General features: G+C 39.7%; 1 protein-coding gene across 1 annotated transcript in view; it reads right to left on the reverse strand.

The window, feature by feature from the left end:
• The window catches only part of Foxj3 (forkhead box J3), a 100,907-nt gene that overhangs the window by 54,917 nt on the left and 24,684 nt on the right, over positions 1 to 21,306 (reverse strand). The window contains 1 exon segment of the mRNA XM_052715576.1: positions 7,133 to 7,457. Within this exon segment, the coding sequence (XP_052571536.1) occupies positions 7,133 to 7,457 (325 nt within the window).

The raw sequence follows: 21,306 nt of genomic DNA on the forward strand, positions 1-21,306 counted from the left end.
CTTAGTTTTAAGGTTTCCTTCCCCCCAATCTTTTGTTACCCTAATTCCTAATGATTTGTAGGGTTAATCTTCCTCAGTAAAATGATTAACACAAAAATTTTAATTCTTTTTCCTCTATTTCAGATTATAAATAAGTCAATTATGGAATACTCAAGAGTTACCTTTAATAATGTAATCTCCTTCAATGACCTTACATGAAAGGAAGTTTTAACTGAATGTTAAGGTTCTATCTGACCCTTTATAATGAACATAGTAAGGTTTTCTATTCTGGGTGACTACATTTCTAAAACAGTTTGTGGCTGCTTTAAAATCTTTTTCCTACCTTCTATTCAATCAACACAGACATCACAAGCTGTAAATGCCCTTCCAATTGCCCCAATCTACCTCCTCCTTATGTTGAAAGAAGGGAAGCAGCAGGACATAGAACTGCTTAACAAATCTAGGAGAATGAATGGGGATTTATGAAAACAAAGACCTCTAACAAAAAAGAAAAATCAGTTCTCTTTGGTCTCCTTTAGTTGTTGTTTTGTTTTGGTTTGGTTTTTGAGACAGGGTCTTACTTTGTAGCTCTGGCTGTCCTGGAATTCACTATGTAGACCACACTGGTCTTGAACTTACAGAGATCCATTCACTTGCAGCTAACCTCCCCAGGGTTGGGATCAAAGGTGTGTGCCACCACACCCAGCTTTTGGTCTCCATAGAAATGCTCAAAATCTACCTATATCTACAAAAAGGAAAATTAAAGTCAGCACAGTAAATTCTAGGCATCCAATGTTTTAAAACTCAGTGAGAGAAAGAACTTAATGAGTATGAAATAGTAATCCCGAGAGATACTGAAGGTCTGCCTGAAGCAGATGGTACCAGATAATCTTTTGGGGACTCTTTCAGTTTTAGGGACAAAACATACTTTCCCACTCACTCCCACTCCCTGCTCCACCAACCATATCTTAATATATAAACTACATACCTTCCAGGTGAAAATATATCACTATTTCTCAAGGTATTTCCCACCATGATTTGAGATAATAATCACCAAGAAATAAACAGATTTACAATTTATAAGACAGTGAGGACAAGCAGATTGATGAGGAACATAATCAAAATTTACGTACTGTTCCTAAAAATTGAAACAAGTTCTTCAGCTGGGCTTTCATATATTTTAAGGTCTCTATAATCTGGTTCATTCCAACTCTCTACTAGGAGCCCCTATAATCAAGTGTTTAAAAATACATTAAGTCGCCGGGCGGTGGTGGCGCACGCCTTTAATCCCAGCACTCGGGAGGCAGAGCCAGGCGGATCTATGTGAGTTCGAGGCCAGCCTGGACTACCAAGTGAGTTCCAGGAAAGGCGAAAAGCTACACAGAGAAACCCTGTCTCGAAAAACCAAAAAAAAAAAAAAAAAATACATTAAGCCGGGCGGTGGTGGCGCACGCCTTTAATCCCAGCACTCGGGAGGCAGAGCCAGGCGGATCTCTGTGAGTTCGAGGCCAGCCTGGACTACCAAGTGAGTTCCAGGAAAGGCGCAAAGCTACACAGAGAAACCCTGTCTCGAAAAACCAAAAAAAAAAAAAAAAATACATTAAAATGCCAGGCGGTGGTGGCGTTGGATCCCAGCACTCGGGAGGCAGAGGCAGGAGGATCTCTGTGAGTTTGAGGCCAGCCTGGGCTACAGAGTGAGTTCCAGGACAGGCTCCAAAGCTACACAGAGAAACCCTGTTTCGAAAAACCAAAAATAGATGGATGAATAAATAAATTAATTAAAATATCCCTCTAAATATTCAAAATAAATTGCTATTTCGCTTTTTTTTAATAGCTTTCTAGTAAGTCCTCTTCCTTTTACTCTGGTTACACTTTATTCTTTGTACCAATCACTTTAGAATCGTATACTCCCGACTGGTTCTCAGTAACTATACCCTTTAGAGTCAACACTTTTTTTTTTTTTTTTTTGGGGGGGGGGGGGGGTTTCAAGACAGGGTTTCTCTGTGTAGCTTTGCGCCTTTCCTGGGACTTGCTTGGTAGCCCAGGCTGGCCTCGAACTCACAGAGATCCGCCTGGCTCTGCCTCCCGAGTGCTGGGATTAAAGGCGTGCACCACCACCGCCCGGCTAGAGTTAACACTTTTTACTAGGTCACAGACAAAATGGGTATGACTATAACTTATACACCGTAGCTGTGACCAACTGTGTCAACAATAATTCTCAAGAGCTTTTTATAAAGCTTCCTGGTTGCATATTATATGTATCTTCATCTAATAAAGAGGATGAACTCCCTTAGGGACCCTGTACTAAGTTTCTTAGTGTTACTAAACCCAAGCACAGTGAAGAGGAGAAAGTCCTTTCCAAATTAATGAAAGGACAATGAAATTAACTGAAAGACTGGTAGCCCACAGACCAAACAAAATCAAAACAGACACATTTATTACATTGCAGATTAAGAACCCTGTAATTAGAAACATCTGGAAATTGGGAAATTCTACATAGAAACCCAGATTTCTCACTTCCCTTAGGGAAGAAAAATTGAGATGTCCACTATGTAGCCTAAGAGGAAAGATATAACCAGAACCCATTAGAGATGCAGCCACTGGTTTGGCACCTCTGGACTTATTATGTTACCTGTCTGATACCTTCAGGAATTCATGTTTACAGCCACTGATAAAGTCTCTGACATAAGTCTCTGACAAGCTTTCTTACTCAAATTTTGGCCATTTTTTTTTTCTCTACAGACACCATGTTTTTCTGCTGCTAAACAGATTTATATCTCACTAATCCAAACCTTGACAAAAAGCACCTACAGTGTCTGGTAGTAAAAAGAGAAAATAGGGGGCTGGAGAGATGGATCAGCGGTTAAGAGCACTGACTGCTCTTCCAGAGGACCCGGGTTCAATTCCCAGCACCCACATGGCAGTCCACAACTGTCTGTAGCTCCAGTTCCAGGGGACCCTCAGACAGACATACATGCAGGCAAAACACCAATGCACATAAAATAAAAATAAATAAATAAATTAAAAAAAAAAGAGAAAATAGAATTTGGTTGTTCTTCTAGTAGATCCAGTTCCCAGCACCCACAAGGTGGCCCACAACCATCTGTAACACTAGTTCCAGGGGATCTGATACTCTCTTCTGGCCTCCATGAGCACCAGGAAGGCATGTAGTGTACAGACACACATGCAGGCAAAACACTAATACACATAAAAATAGTTTTTATAAACCTTAAATAATGTACTTCTCCAACTGAAATATTCTTAAAGCAGATTTACTAAAAAAGTATGCTGTTAAAAATCATTTTTCATACTAGTAAGCCAGTTAAGAGGGATTTAAAATCTGCAAATTAAATTCAACTACTTATGTAGTTTTTGCAAAATTATGAGCTATCTACTACTGGTTAAGAACAAGTGCTAAAACTCTCAAATTACCAAATATGGTACTGAGTTTTGATTCTATCGTTCTCTACCTGAGAAATTCTGGAAAATTACTTAATATCTTTAAGCCTCTGTTTTCTTACCTTTACATTTGGGCAAGAATATCTACTTAATAAGGCTGCTGTGTGACTTAAAGAAACAATGATACAAAAGTACTTAGAATAATGTCTGGCACATAGAAAATTGAAAATGCAGCTATAATTTGAGTATTTTAGTACAGAAAAAATAATAATAAAACACAGGCTATCTAAACAAAAATAATTTCTATAATATTGCTATCAATAAAGAATGTAGAAAACAAAAAAAAAAGATTCACTTTATAGGGAAAAGAAAGCTGAAGCAATAAGGTAACACCAATTAGATAAAGAACAAGAAAGATATAAAATAACAACAATAATGTTTACAAATAGCAAGATAAAAAGGCGTATGAAAGGAAGGTAGAAAGGAAGGCTGATAGCAAGAATCGCACTTCAATTCAAACTGCATTAGCTGAAGCTAATACAAACACTGCTGTGTCTTAAGAGACAGAAAACCTAGTGTGGCATAATCCTTCCCCTCAAGACATGTGCCTATCTTCCACAGCACATGGCATATCAGAGGTGCATGGTATATAAGCACAGATCTTTAAAATTTTATAAGAATGTAAAAAGGTAGTAAAGCAAAAACATTTATAAGAAACTGAAAAGTAACTACCATTTAATATAAACCTAAAACCCTATAAATCTTTTTTTGTGCACGCACACACACACACACACACACACACACACACACACACACAAGCATGCACACACACAAGCATGCACACACCCCACGTAGCACACAGCTGGATTAATTCCTATGTAAAACATAAATATGAATAAATGTGTGCAAAAGTAAAAGAAATCAAGTTGGGTAGCTTGTTATATAACATATTCACTGGGCAACTAAAGTGGTGGAGTCTCCAAAAGCTCCTTAAATAAGTGGTGAACTCCAGAACTGACACAATGGCGATACAAAATTACTCTGGAAACAAAAGAATGAAATTATCCTATAATCATTCCCAATGGTCAAAGCTTGGTGGCAGTTTGGAGGACAATGATTGGGGATATAGCTCAGTAGTAGAGCATTTGCCTAGTTAGAACTTTGGAGACCCTAGGCTCAGTCACCAATAACAAGTGAAAATTCCATATAAAGCTTTTGCTGGGCATGAAACACATCTATAATCACATTATGTGGAGGCTTAGACAGAAGGATCTCAAGTTCAAAGCCAGCCTTGACTACATATTGTAGCTGGAGTTTTTTGGTCCTGCCTGTCTCACAGTTAGGACAAATCTCTCTCACGTGCCAGTCCCACAGCCACTCAGACCCAACCGAGTAAACACACAGAGACTTATATTGTTTACAAACTGTATGGCCATGGAAGGCTTCTTGTGATCTACTTCTTATATCTTAAATTAACCCATATTTTTAGTCTATAAGTTGCCACGTGGCTCATGGCTTACCGGTACCTTACATCTCCCTTGTCATGGCAGTGGCTGGCAGTGTCTCTCTCCTCAGCCTTCCTGTTCCCACAATTCTCTTCTCTCCTTGTCCTGCCTATACTTCCTGCCTGGCTACTGGCCAATCAGTGTTTTATTTATTAACCAATCAGAGCAACACATTTAACATACAGAACATCCCACAGCACTGAAACACATCTATAATCACAGTATGTGGACGCTGAGACAGAAGGATCTCAAGTTCAAAGCCAGCCTTGACTATATATAATCAAAGTGAACTGGAAGCCAGCCCAGAGTACATAGTGAGACCCTGTCTTGAAAAAAGGACTAAGATAGTTCAGCACAAGCAAAAAATTTAAAAAAGGATGATAATGCTAGTACAAAGAATACCCACAAGCACTTACTATCATGACTAAACAAGTAAGAAAAACCTCTTTCTCCAATGTGTATTCTATGTGTCTGATGGGGGAATGTCTTTCTGTATGCTGTGAAAATATGTTGCTCTGGTTGATAAATAAAGCCATTTGGCCTATGACAAGGCAGCTTAGAGGCAGGTGGAAAATTCAAACAGAGAGAGAGGAGGAGAAGGACAGAGCGGAGGAGACGCTGCCAGCTGCCGCCATGAGAAGCAAGATGTAAGTAAAAGTACTGGTAAGCCACAAGCCATGTGTCAAAGTATAGATTTATAGAAATGGGTTAATTTAAGATATAAGAACTAGATAACAAGAAGCCTGCCATGGCCACAGTTTAAAAATAACATTAGCCCGTGTGTGTTTATTTGGGTCTGAGTGGCTGCGGGACCTAAGGGTGAGAGACATTTGTCCTAACCATAGGCCAGGTGGGACACAGGAAAACTTTCAACTATATGTGTACACCTGTATGTATGTGCACATGAGTACATGTGTCTATGGAGACCAGAAGAGGGCACTGGATTTCTTGGAGCTGCAGTTACAGGTTGTTGCTGAGATAAAAACTACAACCATCTACAAGAGCCACAAGTACACATTTAACAAGACCAGGAAAAGCCAGCAAGGCTGTTGTTGTTTGTTTCATTTTTTTTTTAAAGACAGGATCTCTCTACATAGCCCTGACTATCCTGAAACTCACTATGTAGACCATGCTGACCTCACACTCAAAGAGACATGCCTGCCTTCACCTTCCTAGTGTAGGGTTTAAAGGTGCCATGAACAACCACCACGGTTGGCAGAAAATTCATTTTTGCTGAAGAAAACTAATAATATTCTTCATTTTACAGAAAAAAAAAATCACCATTAGAAAACAGCAATGAATGCTAAAATTATTGGGCAAAGTTTAAAAAGAAAGTATGTTCACATGCCCTCAAAATATCTCCCCAAAACTTTGTATTTATACAACAATTAACAGTAGCCTTCTAGTGGAGAGCCAGAGATAATCACATTAACCAAGAACTATGGCTGTGCTGACATTTTATGCCCTGTGATAAGCAGAGGGGTATGTCACCTCTTTGTTACTCGGCCCCAAATGCACTACTTCTATCATGAGAAAATACCACCAAGCCAAGGAAAACTCCACATTTCTGACAAACTCTTTAAAAATGTCTAAGTCACAAAAGACAAGAGTATGGGACATTCACAAATTAGAGGAGAACGGAGAGAATGACAACTGAATTGCAACATAAAGAACACTGAAGAAAACATTACGAAATCTGAAAAAAGCCTATCATCTGGTCAATAGTATTCTAACCATACAAACTTTAGGTTTTGATCACCATACTATAGTTCTGTTGTCTACCCCAGTGTCACACGAGGTATCGCTTCCTAATGACGGCTGTGCCCTCAGTGCGCTCGCTCAGTCCATGCTACATCAGTCCCAGGACATAATAAAGTTCTCCCATGCTAATTCCAAAAATAAGTCCATCACTAACTTTACAAATTCCCAGGGCCAGCAAGATGGTTCAGTGGGTAATGACACTTACTGACAAAGCCTGATGACCTGAGTTTGATCTCTGGGGCCATATAGTAGAAAGAGAAAACCAACTCCCACAAGCTGGTGCTTGGTCTCCATGTGTGCACAGTGGCATACACACACTCACATCATCAATCAATCAATAGAATCCAATTTTTTTCCCATTTCTGGCATCCTAAAAATGATTAAGTCAGATAATTTTATGGCTTTCAACAAAGTTTTACTATCAATAGCAGTTAACACTATTACCATTGCTTATTGCACAAAAGCTATAATTTAAACAAAATTCTTACCTTCCAACCACTGCCAGCCTCTCTATAATACGGGAAGTTATCACAAATCCACTGGTAAATCTCACTTAAAGTCATTTTCTTTTTGGGAGAACTATTAATTGCGAATGTAATGAGGCTGGCATAACTGTACGGAGGTTTTCCATCTTTGTGCTGTTGGACTTCTTCCTGGTCCAGTGTGGTGTTTGGGTCAAGGAGTGCATTCTTCTTAGAAATTCCCGTTCCATGTGCATTTTGTGTAGCATCAGATTTTTGGATGGCTGCTCTCATGGTGAGCTGTGGTAACCAGTCCATAGATGTTAGGCTGCTCTCCAGTTCAGATGTCATCCTGAAGGTAAATAGACTCCTTAGTGAATATCAAGAAAACAACCCCTGCTTCTCAAAATAATCCAATATTCACAAATCTAGGAGTTCCAAAGTGAGGGAAAGCCTGAGTTAAATCTGGAGGGAAAAGACTGAGTTACATTAATGACCAAACTAAATATTTAAGGGATCAACACTTCCTATCTTTTTTCTCTCCAATCGTAAAGGGTTTAAAATACAAAATAATACATAAACTGACTGCTAATGCCAATCTTTCTCAGAAAGAAAGGGGGGGAGAGAAGGGAGAGGAAGGGGAGGGAAGGGGAGGGAGGAGAGGAGGGAAGGGAGGGGAAAGGAGGGGAGGGGTGGACAGCAGGATCTTGGTATGAAAACTCCATCAGCAGCCCAAGTCCTTACTCACCAACACACCACAAACCCTTAAAATTCAAACTGTACACTTCTATCTCCATTTCTTGGACACAAATTTTAGAAGTTATACAAAGGTGTACCAACACTAAGGTGAAGGCAAGATTTCAGAGACCTGAGAAACAGATGCAGGAATCAGCATTAGGTCAAGAAGGTAAAGTTGAGCAGGGAGGGTAGGAAGATAAAAGCAGGGCAGAACGGAATAGTAGAAGACAAGCTAGCTGTGGAAGGAAAGGAGGACAGGCAGTACCAGGCAGTTAGTAAAAACCAAAGTCAAGAAACCAGCTTACAAAAATTGAAGACCTAAGAGCATAAGATAAGAGAGTAAGCCACAATTGGTCAAAAAGCACACCACAAGCCCAGGCTTCAATACACGCCCTGCAAGTTGGAACTTCTAATGTATTTTTCTCCGAGGCTAAAAACCTCATACCATCACCACCCCAAGAAGAAAAAGAAGTTTCACCAGGTTAACACACTTTCTAGAACAAAAGAAATAAGCTACCGAAGAGAGTGGAATGAGAACACAGAAAGGATGCTGACACTTCAGACTGCATTGCTGGTATTCAAGCAGAGCACACCAACATTCTGTCCCAGGGTCACAAAAGCAAGAATAGTAACCCACTGACAAAGAGGAAGATAAAAATGACTTCTAAGTGATACCAAAGTACAAAACAGCACTAGAGTCAAAACTGTAGAGCTGGAAGCGCAGCTCAGTGGCAGAACACTCTAGCATACTGAAGGTCCTAGATCTGCTCCCCAACACTAAAGAAACAAAGAAAAAAGGCCAAGCAGAAGGAGGATCTGTGGCAGGGAACACCTCACATAGGTCCTTCATCCCAAGTAGCTCCTAGCAAAAAGCAACCTAGAGTCCTGGGCAGAGCCAATTTCTGAGAGACAACACAGGTTTGGAATCAGAATTCAGGGACTGGCTCCAACAGTTTCCAGCTGGGAGCCTGTGAAAATGTTCACTGTCTGAAACTCCAGTTGCTCATGTATACAAAGAAACAATCAAAGTACCTACACTTAAAATACTATCTGATAAGGCACACGTGCATACACAAAGCAATTACTCAGGAGGTGTTAGTAGTATTAGTCTAGGAGTGTCTTGAGAAGGTAAGGTACTAATAATACACCTTTGAGTTGGGGGGAGGAAGAGGGGGAGAGGGAAAAGACAGAGGAAGAAGAGAAGACAGAAGGGAAGAGGAGGTAAAGAAGGGGAGGAGGAGGAAGAGAAAGGCAGGGAGGAAGGAGACAGAGACACAGAGACCTAGAGTCCTAGTCTCATCTTATTTTCCTAATGCTCTGTGCCACTGTTTTACCTTGTTTCCCAAATTCTCTCCTCCTTTTCTGAAAACCAAACTTAAATTCCCCTAAATGGCACCTCAAACAAAGAAATAAACTCACATGATCCCACCACACTATAGCAGTCCGAAATGCTCAGGCCCAGCACGAGTCCCTTATAAAGACTGTGCCATAAAGGTGTGCTAATTTCAAGATTACACGACAGCAAACGAGGGGAAAGTACCTGAAGCTTACAGCCTCTGACCCTCACTTTAAAGAGGACAGACTAAGTAAGGGTCCACTGACGTGAGAGCTTGTTTTCACACAGGCACAAGTAGAACTAGGACAGGAGCCCAGGTCTCTTAATGCCCAAGTCAATAGTTTTTCTGTAGCTTCTTCACTGTAAAATGAGGAGGAAAATTACAGCTGTACCTATGTGACTGATCTAAAGCACTTAGAACAACGTCAGAGAAAAAGGGGTTTTTTTTTTGTTTGTTTTTTTTGTTTTTCGAGACAGGGTTTCTCTGTGTAGCTTTGCGCCTTTCCTGGGACTCACTTGGTAGTCCAGGCTGGCCAACCACAGAGATCCGCCTGGCTCTGCCTCCCGAGTGCTGGGATTAAAGGCGTGCGCCACCACCGCCCGGCGAAAAAGGGTTTTTTTAAAGGTCAACGGATGATGATCATAAAAATGAGAGCTATTATTACTGTTCAGCACCAAAGAAGTATTGGCTATTATTCCCCTACATGCTGTTGCTCTAGTTGTCTTGGTCTCTCTCTGCACACAGTTTTACCTTGTTCAAATTTTAAGACAGCAGCAGTTGTTACACACAACTCCCACGTTAATATAAAGGCATGTTTAAACTGAAATGTAACTGGCACCAGTGTAAGAACTTAACACTCTTGGGGTATGTCAGCATAAAGGAGGTATTTAAATGTGTGGCAATACATTTAACAAGAATTCATAATTATACATGTATATGAGACTGCTTGAGTAATAAACACAGAGAACCATTATCGATTTCTGGCCCTCGGGGAACCGACAGTTTAATCAAGATCAGGCATGAAAAAAACTGAATGAAGGAGCAACATTAAATGTAAGTACTATAAAGGAAACACAGACTGCAGTCCTGGAGGCAGGAAAAAAAAAAAATCTGTATCTTAAAGAAAGTGAAGCTCTAAACAGCCTGGAAAGAAGGCCATACTGTGTCAGAATTATGGCATGTGGTACTTCTAATTATCTCTGTGCTAGGGCAAACGTTAAGTACTCCATTAAGTTCCAGGGTTGTTTCTAATGTATTAAAGTTTATATACTCTTGGCAGTAAGGCAGGAAGGGCCTCCACTGTGATACTTAAGCCAGAAGCTGCAGTGAGTCTCCATCAAGCAAAAACATCAAATCTGACCATTACATTTGGCCAGCTCACCAGGAGCTTTAGAAAGGAACCTGTTGGTGGAACAGTGATGGCACAAGTCCACTAGTGTCAGGGACAGGTGGTGGGATGTTTTAAAACAGCACCAAAAGCGCTGAGGAATCTGGTTCTGGAGAGCTGATTAGGAAATGCCAGGCCACTTTACCTCACTCCATTCCCAAAGCCTCCTTCCTAGTTGGCCTCCTGGACTGACTTCTCCCCATCCCTCCCTGCTAATCCCCTCAAGTCCAATGTACACATTCAAAGAGAAATTAGCAACACTCTTCTCACGTCATTACAGCCATGCACTTTTGATGTCTCTCTCCTGACACTACAACTAGACATATTTTCAAAAGTTTTAGCTTTTATTATTGCTTTACTAATTCTTCTCTCAATTTCCTAGAGCTGTTCTAGCCTAAATTTGGCATTTAACACACTTCATATACCTAAGCTTTCTACCTTCACCCCTCTCTCATACATCCCCACTGAGGACAGTGACCATAAACTAGTATCTCTGATGCCACCTAATAAAATGCAGGTACAAATGATCTGAAAAAATAACTAATTCAATACGGAATAAAAATGTTCTCATCTGAAATGGTCTCTCCACTCAAACCAAACATCTCTCCCTATACAAAGCCTAGTCCATTATTTCTTTCCACTCTGTATCTCCTAAGCTGAGTAAGATCCTGTTCTTATAAGGCATGAATTAAATAAATAGCACAGAATTTATATCCAAGTTTAATGCCCTGTATCATGGAGTCCCTCAGCACCTTGGAAGAAAGAACTCCAATGGTTAAAACAAGTGACTACCCAATTCAGATGTGTATGTGTGTCTGCGTGTGCACTCACACAAGTGCTTAATCAGACCAGAGTACTTGTCAAGAAACAAAATACTTGTTAGAGGCTAAAAGGAAGTAACAAAAAGTAGACTGGACAGCATATGGAGGGATACTGCCAGCAGCAAGGTCCTTTATAACTTGAGAAAGTTACAGCCCAACACAGATTGACACAAACAATTCAACTGGAATGCCAGAGAAAAAAATGGTTAAGATGGAAGAAAAAAGAACACACTGCTTGTAGGAGAAATGAAAACAGAGAAAAAGGAATGAAGAACTAAGGTCTAAAGTTCTGAAATTGATGTTGCAACTGTTTTACTTAAAAGCGCTTCCAAGGCCGGGCAGTGGTGGCGCACGCCTTTAATCCCAGCACTCGGGAGGCAGAGCCAGGCGGATCTCTGTGAGTTCAAGGCCAGCCTGGGCTACCAAGTGAGTCCCAGGAAAGGCGCAAAGCTACACAGAGAAACCCTGTCTCGAAAAACCAAAAAACAAAAAAAAAAAAAAAAGAGCTTCCAAAAGAAATTTTTTCACAACTTGTAAGGCATAAAGAATGTCCACGTATGACAACACAACAGGTGTGGTAGCTTATGCCTGTAATTTCAGCACTTAAGAGGCTGAGGCAGGAGTGCTAAGTTCAAAGCTAGCTAGGTCTACTGAATAAAATTCCATCTCAAAACAAAAACCAACAAAACACTTCTCAAAACTAAGTCAGGACAGTGAGTAAGGAGATGGGGAACTAATTTCACTTTACAAAACACCACTGATATGACCTCATATGTGCTTTTACTACCATATCACACTTCTTTGGCTTCTGCCTGCAATTTTCCTCATTCACAAGGAGTAGCCACGCTTATTCAGAAAGCTTTACAGTTCGAACAAGGAAATAGAATGGTGGAGATATTTTATCACCAATAGGGTAAGAAGAGGACACAAAGGAAAGTAAAAAGAATAAACCTAATGAGGGTGATGATTTTGTGACCCAAATGGTACTGAGCCCTTCCTCTTCATTCCTAGAACCTGGTATTTTACCTAGAGATTTGGCAGCAGATAAAAAATTGCACAACAGAGAACTCAAATGAAATCTTTGTGCATAATAAACTGGTTCCTTCTTGTCACATAAACAAAATGCCCTAGAAGAGAAATAAACTAATTAAAGAATTATAAGAAGAAATAAAATATAGATCCTCAGCTTAGACAGCAGGCCTGCCTATGGCCTTATGCGTCCTATAATTTAAAGCACTACTTTAGACTGAAAAACACACTCTTACTTCTAAAATGCAATCTAAAGCCTTAGCTAAAGAAATGTTGCCAAGGGCTGGAGAGATGGCTCAGAGGTTACGAACACTGGCTGTTCTTCCAGAGGTCCTGAGTTCAATTCCCAGCACCCATATGGTGGCTCACAACTATCTGTAATGAGATCTGGCTCCCTTTTCTGGCCTGCAGGGATACATGCAAACAGAACACTGTATACATAATAAATAAATAAATCTTTAAGAAATGTTGCCAAGCATGGTGGCTTATACCTTTAATTCTAACACTCAGGAGACAGAGGGAGGCAGATCTCTATGAGTTCAGGCCAGCTTAGGGCTCTGCTTCCCTTGGGGGTTTATTTTGATGCAATGGAACCCCTTCAGCAGTCTATGGACCCTTCTTAGAATTATTCTTCACAATTTATAATTTATATTTAAGATTACAAAGTAAACCAATTATACTAAGTATGAATTATTGCTACTCAGTGATTTTAAATATACACACCCTACATCACACAATCATCTAGCAATTTCAGTGAAAATGAACCCTTCACAACTACTTACTCAAAGTCACCCAAGAGGCGATTTTAAATTTTGTAGACTGCACATGAAAACTAAAATATACTGATTCCACAAATAAGATCTTACAATAATGATTCCTGAAACAGTCCACAAGACTTCCTTCCTCCACAAAGGAATTCTGAATCTATAGTTCTCGGGATATAGAAAAGCCATAGCTGGTTATCTTCAGCAAAGAGACAAAGGTGTAACCAAGAAAATGTTATTTGCTTGGTGCAGAACCTACTTAATCCTGACAGTATAGTTTGTTTCTAACTGCCTTGGTACACTGTTCTTTCTTCAACACTTTTTTTTTTTTTTTTGGTTTTTCAAGACAGGGTTTCTCTGTGTAGCTTTGCGCCTTTCCTGGAACTCGCTTTGGAGACCAGGCTGGCCTCGAACTCACAGAGATCCGCCTGGCTCTGCCTCCCGAGTGCTGGGATTAAAGGCGTGCGCCACCACCGCCCGGCGCTTCAACACTTTTTTAAAGGAGTTGTTCCCTGTTCCATTGAGAAGAAGGAACAGCACTAAACTACTTTGCACTAAGGCATGAATAACTGATCTGTTAAAACTTCCTTTAAGAGCAGGGTGGTGGTGCACACTTTTAATCCCAGCACTCAGAGGCAGAGGCAAGTGGATCTCTATGCATTCTAGGCCAGTCTGGTCTACAAAGTGAGTTCCAAGACAGGGCTACGGAGAAACCTGTCTTTGGAAACCCTGTCTTTGGAAAAACAATCAATCAAAACAGAACAAATGAACAAGCAAAAAAACTTTCCTTTAAGAAACAACCTTTTCAAATGACAAACCAAAAGAGAGAAAATCCTTTTTGGTCTGAAGTGAAAATAAAAACAAGAATTATATTTAAAGATAGAGAATTCAGCAAATAAATAACAAAAGGTCACGTACTACAACTCAACTTTCATAACTTTTCTTTCACCTCTGAAGTTCTACGAATTTTTACAATACAAAGCATATTAAAACTTTTTTAATGAGATTTGGTGAGAACCGTCATCAGAAAAGCAAAAACAGAAACAAAAAAACAAAATGTGACTGCAAAGGCACCTATCACAAAAACAGATAGAAAAGAATCCCATGAGGTTATTCTGTAAAGTCCTATTAATTGCTTTAGAAAACAATATTCCGCTGGGTGGTGATGGCACACACCTTTAATTTCAGCACTCAGAAAGCAAGGGCAGATGGACCTCTGAGTTTGGGGCCAGCCTGGTCTACAGACCAAGTTCCAGGACAGCCAGTGCACATGTATCACGTCAGCACGGGAGGTAGGAGCAGGCATGGCAGTTCAGCGCCAGCCTCAACTCCACACCAAGTTCATGAGACCCTGCCCCCAGCCCAACCCCACTCATAAAGTATTTCCAAAAGTAGTAAATTACAGCACAATCAATCTTTCCTAGATTAGGCAGTCCACTGTGCTTTTTAAAATACTTTTCAGAATAATCTAAATCTCTACTACCATGGAGAATACAGAGAAAAATGTCTTTTGCTAGAGTTCTCTTCATAATGATGCCACATTTTACAAGTTAATGTCATTTAGGTTCCTTCTTCTCTAAGTTAAAAGTCTGTAACTACTCCAACTCTTTCTACACAATTTAATAAGCACAGCATATTCACTGTTCTTCTCTAGATGCTCTCCAAATTACCCTTCAACTCTTTTATATTAATTCATAAAATTCTTAAGTCATGCAAACCATACTCTCAATTTAGAACCCTGTTTAGAGTACAAAGCTACAGGTCATAGAGCCAAAATGTTTTAATTCGTTATGTATGTAGTATGTGTATTTGCTGGTGTGTGCACAGGTAAGTATACACCTGAGTATATTTATGTGTGGAGGCCAGATGTCAGGTGCCTTCTTCCTCCACTGACCTCTAACATTTCCCCACTAAGACAAGGTCTCTCATGAACCTGGAGCTCATTAATTCAGAGAGACTGAATCGTAAGAAAGCTCAGGGACCTGTCTCTGACTCACCAGTGTCAAGATTACACAGGCACTTGCCACTGCACCCACCAGCTTTTACTGGGGGCTGTGTGAGGATATGTGCACATGTATACAGGAGTCCAAGAATGCCAGAAGAGGGTGCTGTATCCCCTGGAACTCCAATTACAGTTGTGAGCCACCATGTGGGTGTTGGAACCAAACCAAGGGCCTCTGCAAGAACAGTTGGTGCTCTGAACTGCTGAGCCAACCTCTCCAGCCTTACCAGCTTTTTAAGTGGGTACTGAAAATCTAACCTCACATCCTTGTGCAAAAAACACTTTATCCACTGAGCCATCTCCCCAGCCCAAAAGTAATCTTTACTCTATATGAAATTCTTGTCTTAAAACTGTTTTACTTTAGGCAGGGTGTAGTATATGCCTTTAATTCCAGACAGAGGCAGGGGATCAGGGATACAAAGCAACACCCTGCCAAAAACAAAAACAAAAACTATTTTACTTTATAAAGAGGAAAAATAACATTTAGGGACATAAACTAATCTATCATGAATGCAATACACTACATTCAAAACTCTACCTATGGAATTATACGAGTAGATAATAGGCTAATGACCACCAATCCCTTTCCACATATCATCCAAACCATCCCTGCAGTTGATACTTAAAAACCAAAACAGAATCTGCTATTAACACTTCTTATGCTAGGTTATTTGTGCCCACACTCATTTTGTTCAATTAAATTTTATCCTTGCCTCTGTTTGAAACTACTCTGTCTCTGATCATCATCCAGTATCTCTTAGATATTCTGCCTCTATGACATTATACCAGTGAGGCAGCACCAATGCTAGCAATGAGGGTGAGAAGATGATGCACTGACAATGGTAAAGAAACAGATTATACTGCTGCTTGTAATTTCCATAGTTAAGCAGTTCTCGGAATATAGTCTGATGTTGCTCAAATTCTAATTGGTCTTAATAATAAAAAACCCGGAGCCAGATATCGAGATAAATGCTGAAAGATCAGAGAAGTAAAGGAAAAGCCAGCCACCTCTTTCCTCGCCAACTCCTCATCCTGAAAAGGTGCCAAGCTCCTGTCTCTCCCCTGCCTTATCACTTCCTCTCTCCGCCCAGCCTTATCACTTCCTGTTTCCTCCTCCCCAGTGCTGGGATTAAAGGTGTGTGCCACCACTGCCTGGCCACTACAGTTAACTAAGGGCTAGCTCTGCTCTCTGATCTCCAGGCAAGCTTTATTTGTTAGAGCACAAACAAAATGTCACCACCAGTGCAGAGAGCCTCTCACAATGGTGTAAATGGTCAGAACTAGCTCAGAAGCTAGTACTGTCATTTTCATTTTGATCATCACAAAATATGTAGGAACACAGTACACAGTGAGTATGAGCACATTAGCAGCATTCATTCATGTCAGCCATTATTACTGATAAGCTGGATACTGATTAGAATATGCTTGCTCATTGTTCTCAATGTACAGACTGTAGCATATCTAAATGGATTCAATGCTACACTATGGATTTTAAAACCAAGGCAAAATAACCCTTGCTATCTATCATGAAAGTCTTCCTAGCCACAAGAAGTCATTACAATGGCACTTTTCATACACTACATAAAACCTGGAAGGTTGTTTTTTAATCTACAATTTACCAGTAAGTCTTAAATCAGCAATATGACACACTAGAGTATGACAATAAAGAGCTTTAATTATTAACTATCATTTATATTATAGTATCAATGCATAGAATGGTCATGATAAATATCTGTGTTTACTTAAAAGGGTATTCCCAGAGGATTATAAATGCACTATATAGTATCTACTTTTAGGTTCCTTGTTACAATTTCAAGTCTGGTTTAAAAGAAAGATAAGATAAAATGTAATCTACTACATACAATCACTCTAATTTTTTATAAGACATGGACCAAAAATATTAAAAGGGGTAGAGAGAGGGAAGAATCAATGTAGAGAACTAACACGAGAATTTTAGAAAATGTTAACTACAGCTTCCTTGAAGGCGGAGATGAGTAGCTCCTTCAAGACTGTGATGTTTAAGGAAGAAACCATGATATTAGATAGAATGGAAAATAGAGCCAGGCACAGAGGCATACTACAGAGAATCCCAGCACTCAGGAGGCTGAGGCAGGTCTCCAGTTCCAGTCTTGACTACACAGGAAGACATTTTCAAACCTCAAGAGCTGAGGATGTAAGTCAATGGTAGAGTGTTTTCACAGCATAGGCAAGACTTTGAGTACAATCATTCTGACTTAAAAATAGAATGAGTTAGCCGGGCGGTGGTGGCACACGCCTTTAATCCCAGCACTCGGGAGGCAGAGCCAGGCGGATCTCTGTGAGTTCGAGGCCAGCCTGGGCTACCAAGTGAGTCCCAGGAAAGGCGCAAAACTACACAGAGAAACCCTGTCTCGAAAAACCAAAAAAAAAAAAATAGAATGAGTTGATCTGGACTCCTAAAAGGCTATAATTTAACTAATGAGTTTTAAATTTTGTAAATGTAATCATTAATCTAAAAACTAAATAAACAGACCTTTTGCTTTAAGAGCATATCAGTAGTTACCAATTTACATAAAACACCAACTCATTACCATTATAATTATTTTGAGTGAAAAGGTATGGAAGGGAATTCCAGAGCTATCTGAGGTGAAATGGCTACCAAGAAATCATGGATAGAGATGCTATTTATTGCTAAAACGTCTTTGACCCTGAGTCTCTGCCTGGAGACATAGCTTTTCAAGACTCTGCTGTTTGTGTTTTGTTTCTTGACACCATTTGAGGGCCTCTCAGCTTTGCCATTCTGACTTTATCCTTGTGTTTTCTGACTGAATTGATGTTTTCTATGTGAGCAGATCTCTGTGAGATAGAGGCCAGCCTGGTCTACATAGTGAGTTTCTTGCTAGCCAAAATTACATAATGATAATGTCTCAAACCCACTGCCGTCCCAATAAAAGAAAACATGTTCACTAGAGTGCACACACACACACATACAAACCAGTTGAAAGATGGCAAAAAGGAATGAAGCCTAAGGAGGTATTATTTAAATGTTACCAAGTAGTGAAAATTGTTATATGATATATTAACATCGCTGTAAGAAAACTGTACAATGGATAGCTTTTAAATCATATTTATGGGCTGAAGAAATGGCTCAGAGGTTAAGAGCACTGACTATTCTTCCTGAGGTCCTGAGTTCAATTCCCAGCAACCACATGGTGGCTCACGACCATCAATAATGAGATCTGGTGCCCTCTTCTGGCCCGGAGGTGTACATGCAGGCAGAACATTATATATATAATAGATAAATAAATCTAAAAAAAAAAGAAAAAATTGTATTTAAATGTTGGGGCTACAAAATGGTAAATAAAATACAATGAAGTTTCTCTTAAATTTTCTGCATAGGTTTTTAAATTTGTCTTTTATTCCATGTCAGCCAGAGCATGCATATTTATGGTACATACAATGATCAAATTAGGGCATTAGCATACCCATCATGGTTAACTTATTTCTTTGTAGTGGGAACCCTCAAGACTCTCCACTTCCCCAGTCTGTTACCCTCTGGCCCCCTTGAAATAACCAATTCCAAGTGCTTACCATAACCATGCAGCATGGTACCACACTACAACACATTCCTCCTATCTCACGGCAATATCCTATCCACTGACCAGCCTATCCCTAGCACCCATAAAAACCTTCCGGACCCCAATATGTAGCCCAGACTGGCTTCAAACTCAAACAATTCTCTTGTCTCAGTCTCCTAGTGCTGAGGTTATAGGCATAAGTCACTAAGCCTAGCTAAAACTCTTGCTGAAACTTATCTTCATCTGCTCAAGACACTACAGTTATCTAATTTTCAAGTTATTACTTAACAAATGTAAGCTATATCAGGTCCTTCCCCCCAATTTAAAAAGTATGACTAGCAGTTTTTAAAGCTTACTCTATAACTACAATAATACAGCTACCTCAACAGAATATAGCCCAAAACACATTCAAACATATAATTTCAGTTGCCTTTCAATAAAAATTCCCAAACAAATCACTGAATTAAAAAAAATTCTGAGTTTAAAAATGATATTCAAACAACAGGTTCATATCTGTATGGGGGATGGTCTGACATCACATCTCTTACAAAAATGTGGGGGGATGCTGCAGGGAGGGAGATAGACCTAAATGTAAAATCTAAAAGTAATAGAAGAAATTGTAAACACACACACACACACACACACACACACACACATATACACACACACAAAGTTCATAATATGAAACTGATAAATTTTATCAAATTTGAAACTTTCTGTTCTTCAAAAGAATATAAACACAACATGGACAGGTATACTGATTGATTTTCTGTGTCAACTTGACACAAGCTAGAGTCATCAGAGAGGAAGGAGCCTCAGTTGAGAAAATGTCTCCACGAGATCCAGCTGTAAGGCATCTTCTCAATTAGTAATCAATGGAGGAGAACCCAGCCCATGGTGGGTGGTGCCATCCCTGGGCTTGTGGTCCTGGGTTCTCTAAGAAAGCAGGCTGAGTAAGCCACATGGAACAAGCCAATAAACAGCTCCCTTCCTGGCCTCTGCATCAGGTCCTGCTGACAGGATCCTGCCCTGTTTGAGTTCCTGTCCTGATTTCCTTCCATGGTGAACAGTAATGTGGAAGTGTAAGCTGAATAAACCCTATCCTCCCCAACTTGCTTTATGGTCATGGTGTTTCATCACAGCAATAGAAACCCTAAAACAAGTAGACAGAGGGTATCTGTAAAAACAAACAAACATCTTTAAAAGCACTTGTATCTAGAACTATAAAGAACTCTCACAAATCAGTAGGAAAACAAACCAATTTTTTATGACAAAATATTTGGACAGATGCTTGAACTAAGAAGATGCACAATGTCAAGTAACTACCTGAAAAGATGCTCAGGCACATCAGATACTGAGAACATGCAAAAACTACAATGAGATATCTACTCACCTACCGGAATAGCTAAAATTAAGTGTTGCTGGTAGGAATATAAAACGGTGCAACTGCTTTAGAAACATTTGGCAGTTTCTTAAAAAGTTAAGCACAAATCCATCACATGATTCAATCATTTTACTTTCATGTATTTACCCAAAAATAAACAATATATTTAGACATGTGTGCTGTGGGATGGTCTGTATGTCAAATGTGTTGCTCTGATTGGTCAATAAATAAAACACTGATTGGCCAGTAGCCAGGCAGGAAGTATAGGTGGGACTAACAGAGAGGAGAATTGAGAGAACAGGAAGGCGGAGGGAGACAGTGCCAGCTGCCCCCATGACAAGCAGCATGTGAAGATGCTGGTAAGCCACGAGCCACGTGGCAAGGTATAGATTTATAGAAATGGATTAATTTAAGATGTAAGAACTAGATAGCTAGAAGCCTGAGCCATTAGGCCAAACAGTTTAAATAATATAAGCGTCTGTGTGTTTATTTTATAAGTGGGCTGTTGGACTGCCGGGGCTTGGTGGGACCTGGAGAGAAAACTCTCCAGCTACATATATGTGCACACAGATTTTCATAGCATCTTTATTTATAATAGATAAAACTAGAAACAGCCCAAACACTCATCAATGGGTGGATGGATAAATAAATTGTTGTGAGTATACATATCCAAAACTGAGTAACTCCTGATATACCCAGCAACACAGATATAACCTCAAAATTATGCTGAATAAAAGAATTCCTCTATTTTTGCTTTGAGGAAACCAAATTCCAAGTGTATTGCTATATTAGGAAAAGAAGTCATGTTATATATGCACATTTGTCTATAGAGTAAATGCTCAAGGAAAACCTGCTTTGTTTCGAGGTTTTCACTCTTGACGAATCTATACTCAGACATAAAAATTTATGTACATCACAAAATTCAAATCCATCTTATCCAAACTCAAGAACCAAACAGAATCTGAAAATTTTTAAGAATCAACTCAGACAGAAACTGTCCACCAGGACCTGAACTCCACCACTGCCATGTCAAACTCAGCAACTGAATGGATGCTGATGACCTGGTAATCCTCACTATTCAGACTCTCACCCAAACTCAGCATACAAATGCAACAGATTCAGACTACAGGAGTACTTGTTAATCTTGAGGGGTTTTCTTTTTAACGTTTTTACATGATTTAC

Source organism: Peromyscus californicus, unplaced genomic scaffold (genome assembly GCF_007827085.1).
Source record: "Peromyscus californicus insignis strain IS unplaced genomic scaffold, ASM782708v3 Scaffold_5__1_contigs__length_169319896, whole genome shotgun sequence".
NCBI classification, from domain to species: Eukaryota; Metazoa; Chordata; class Mammalia; order Rodentia; family Cricetidae; genus Peromyscus; species Peromyscus californicus.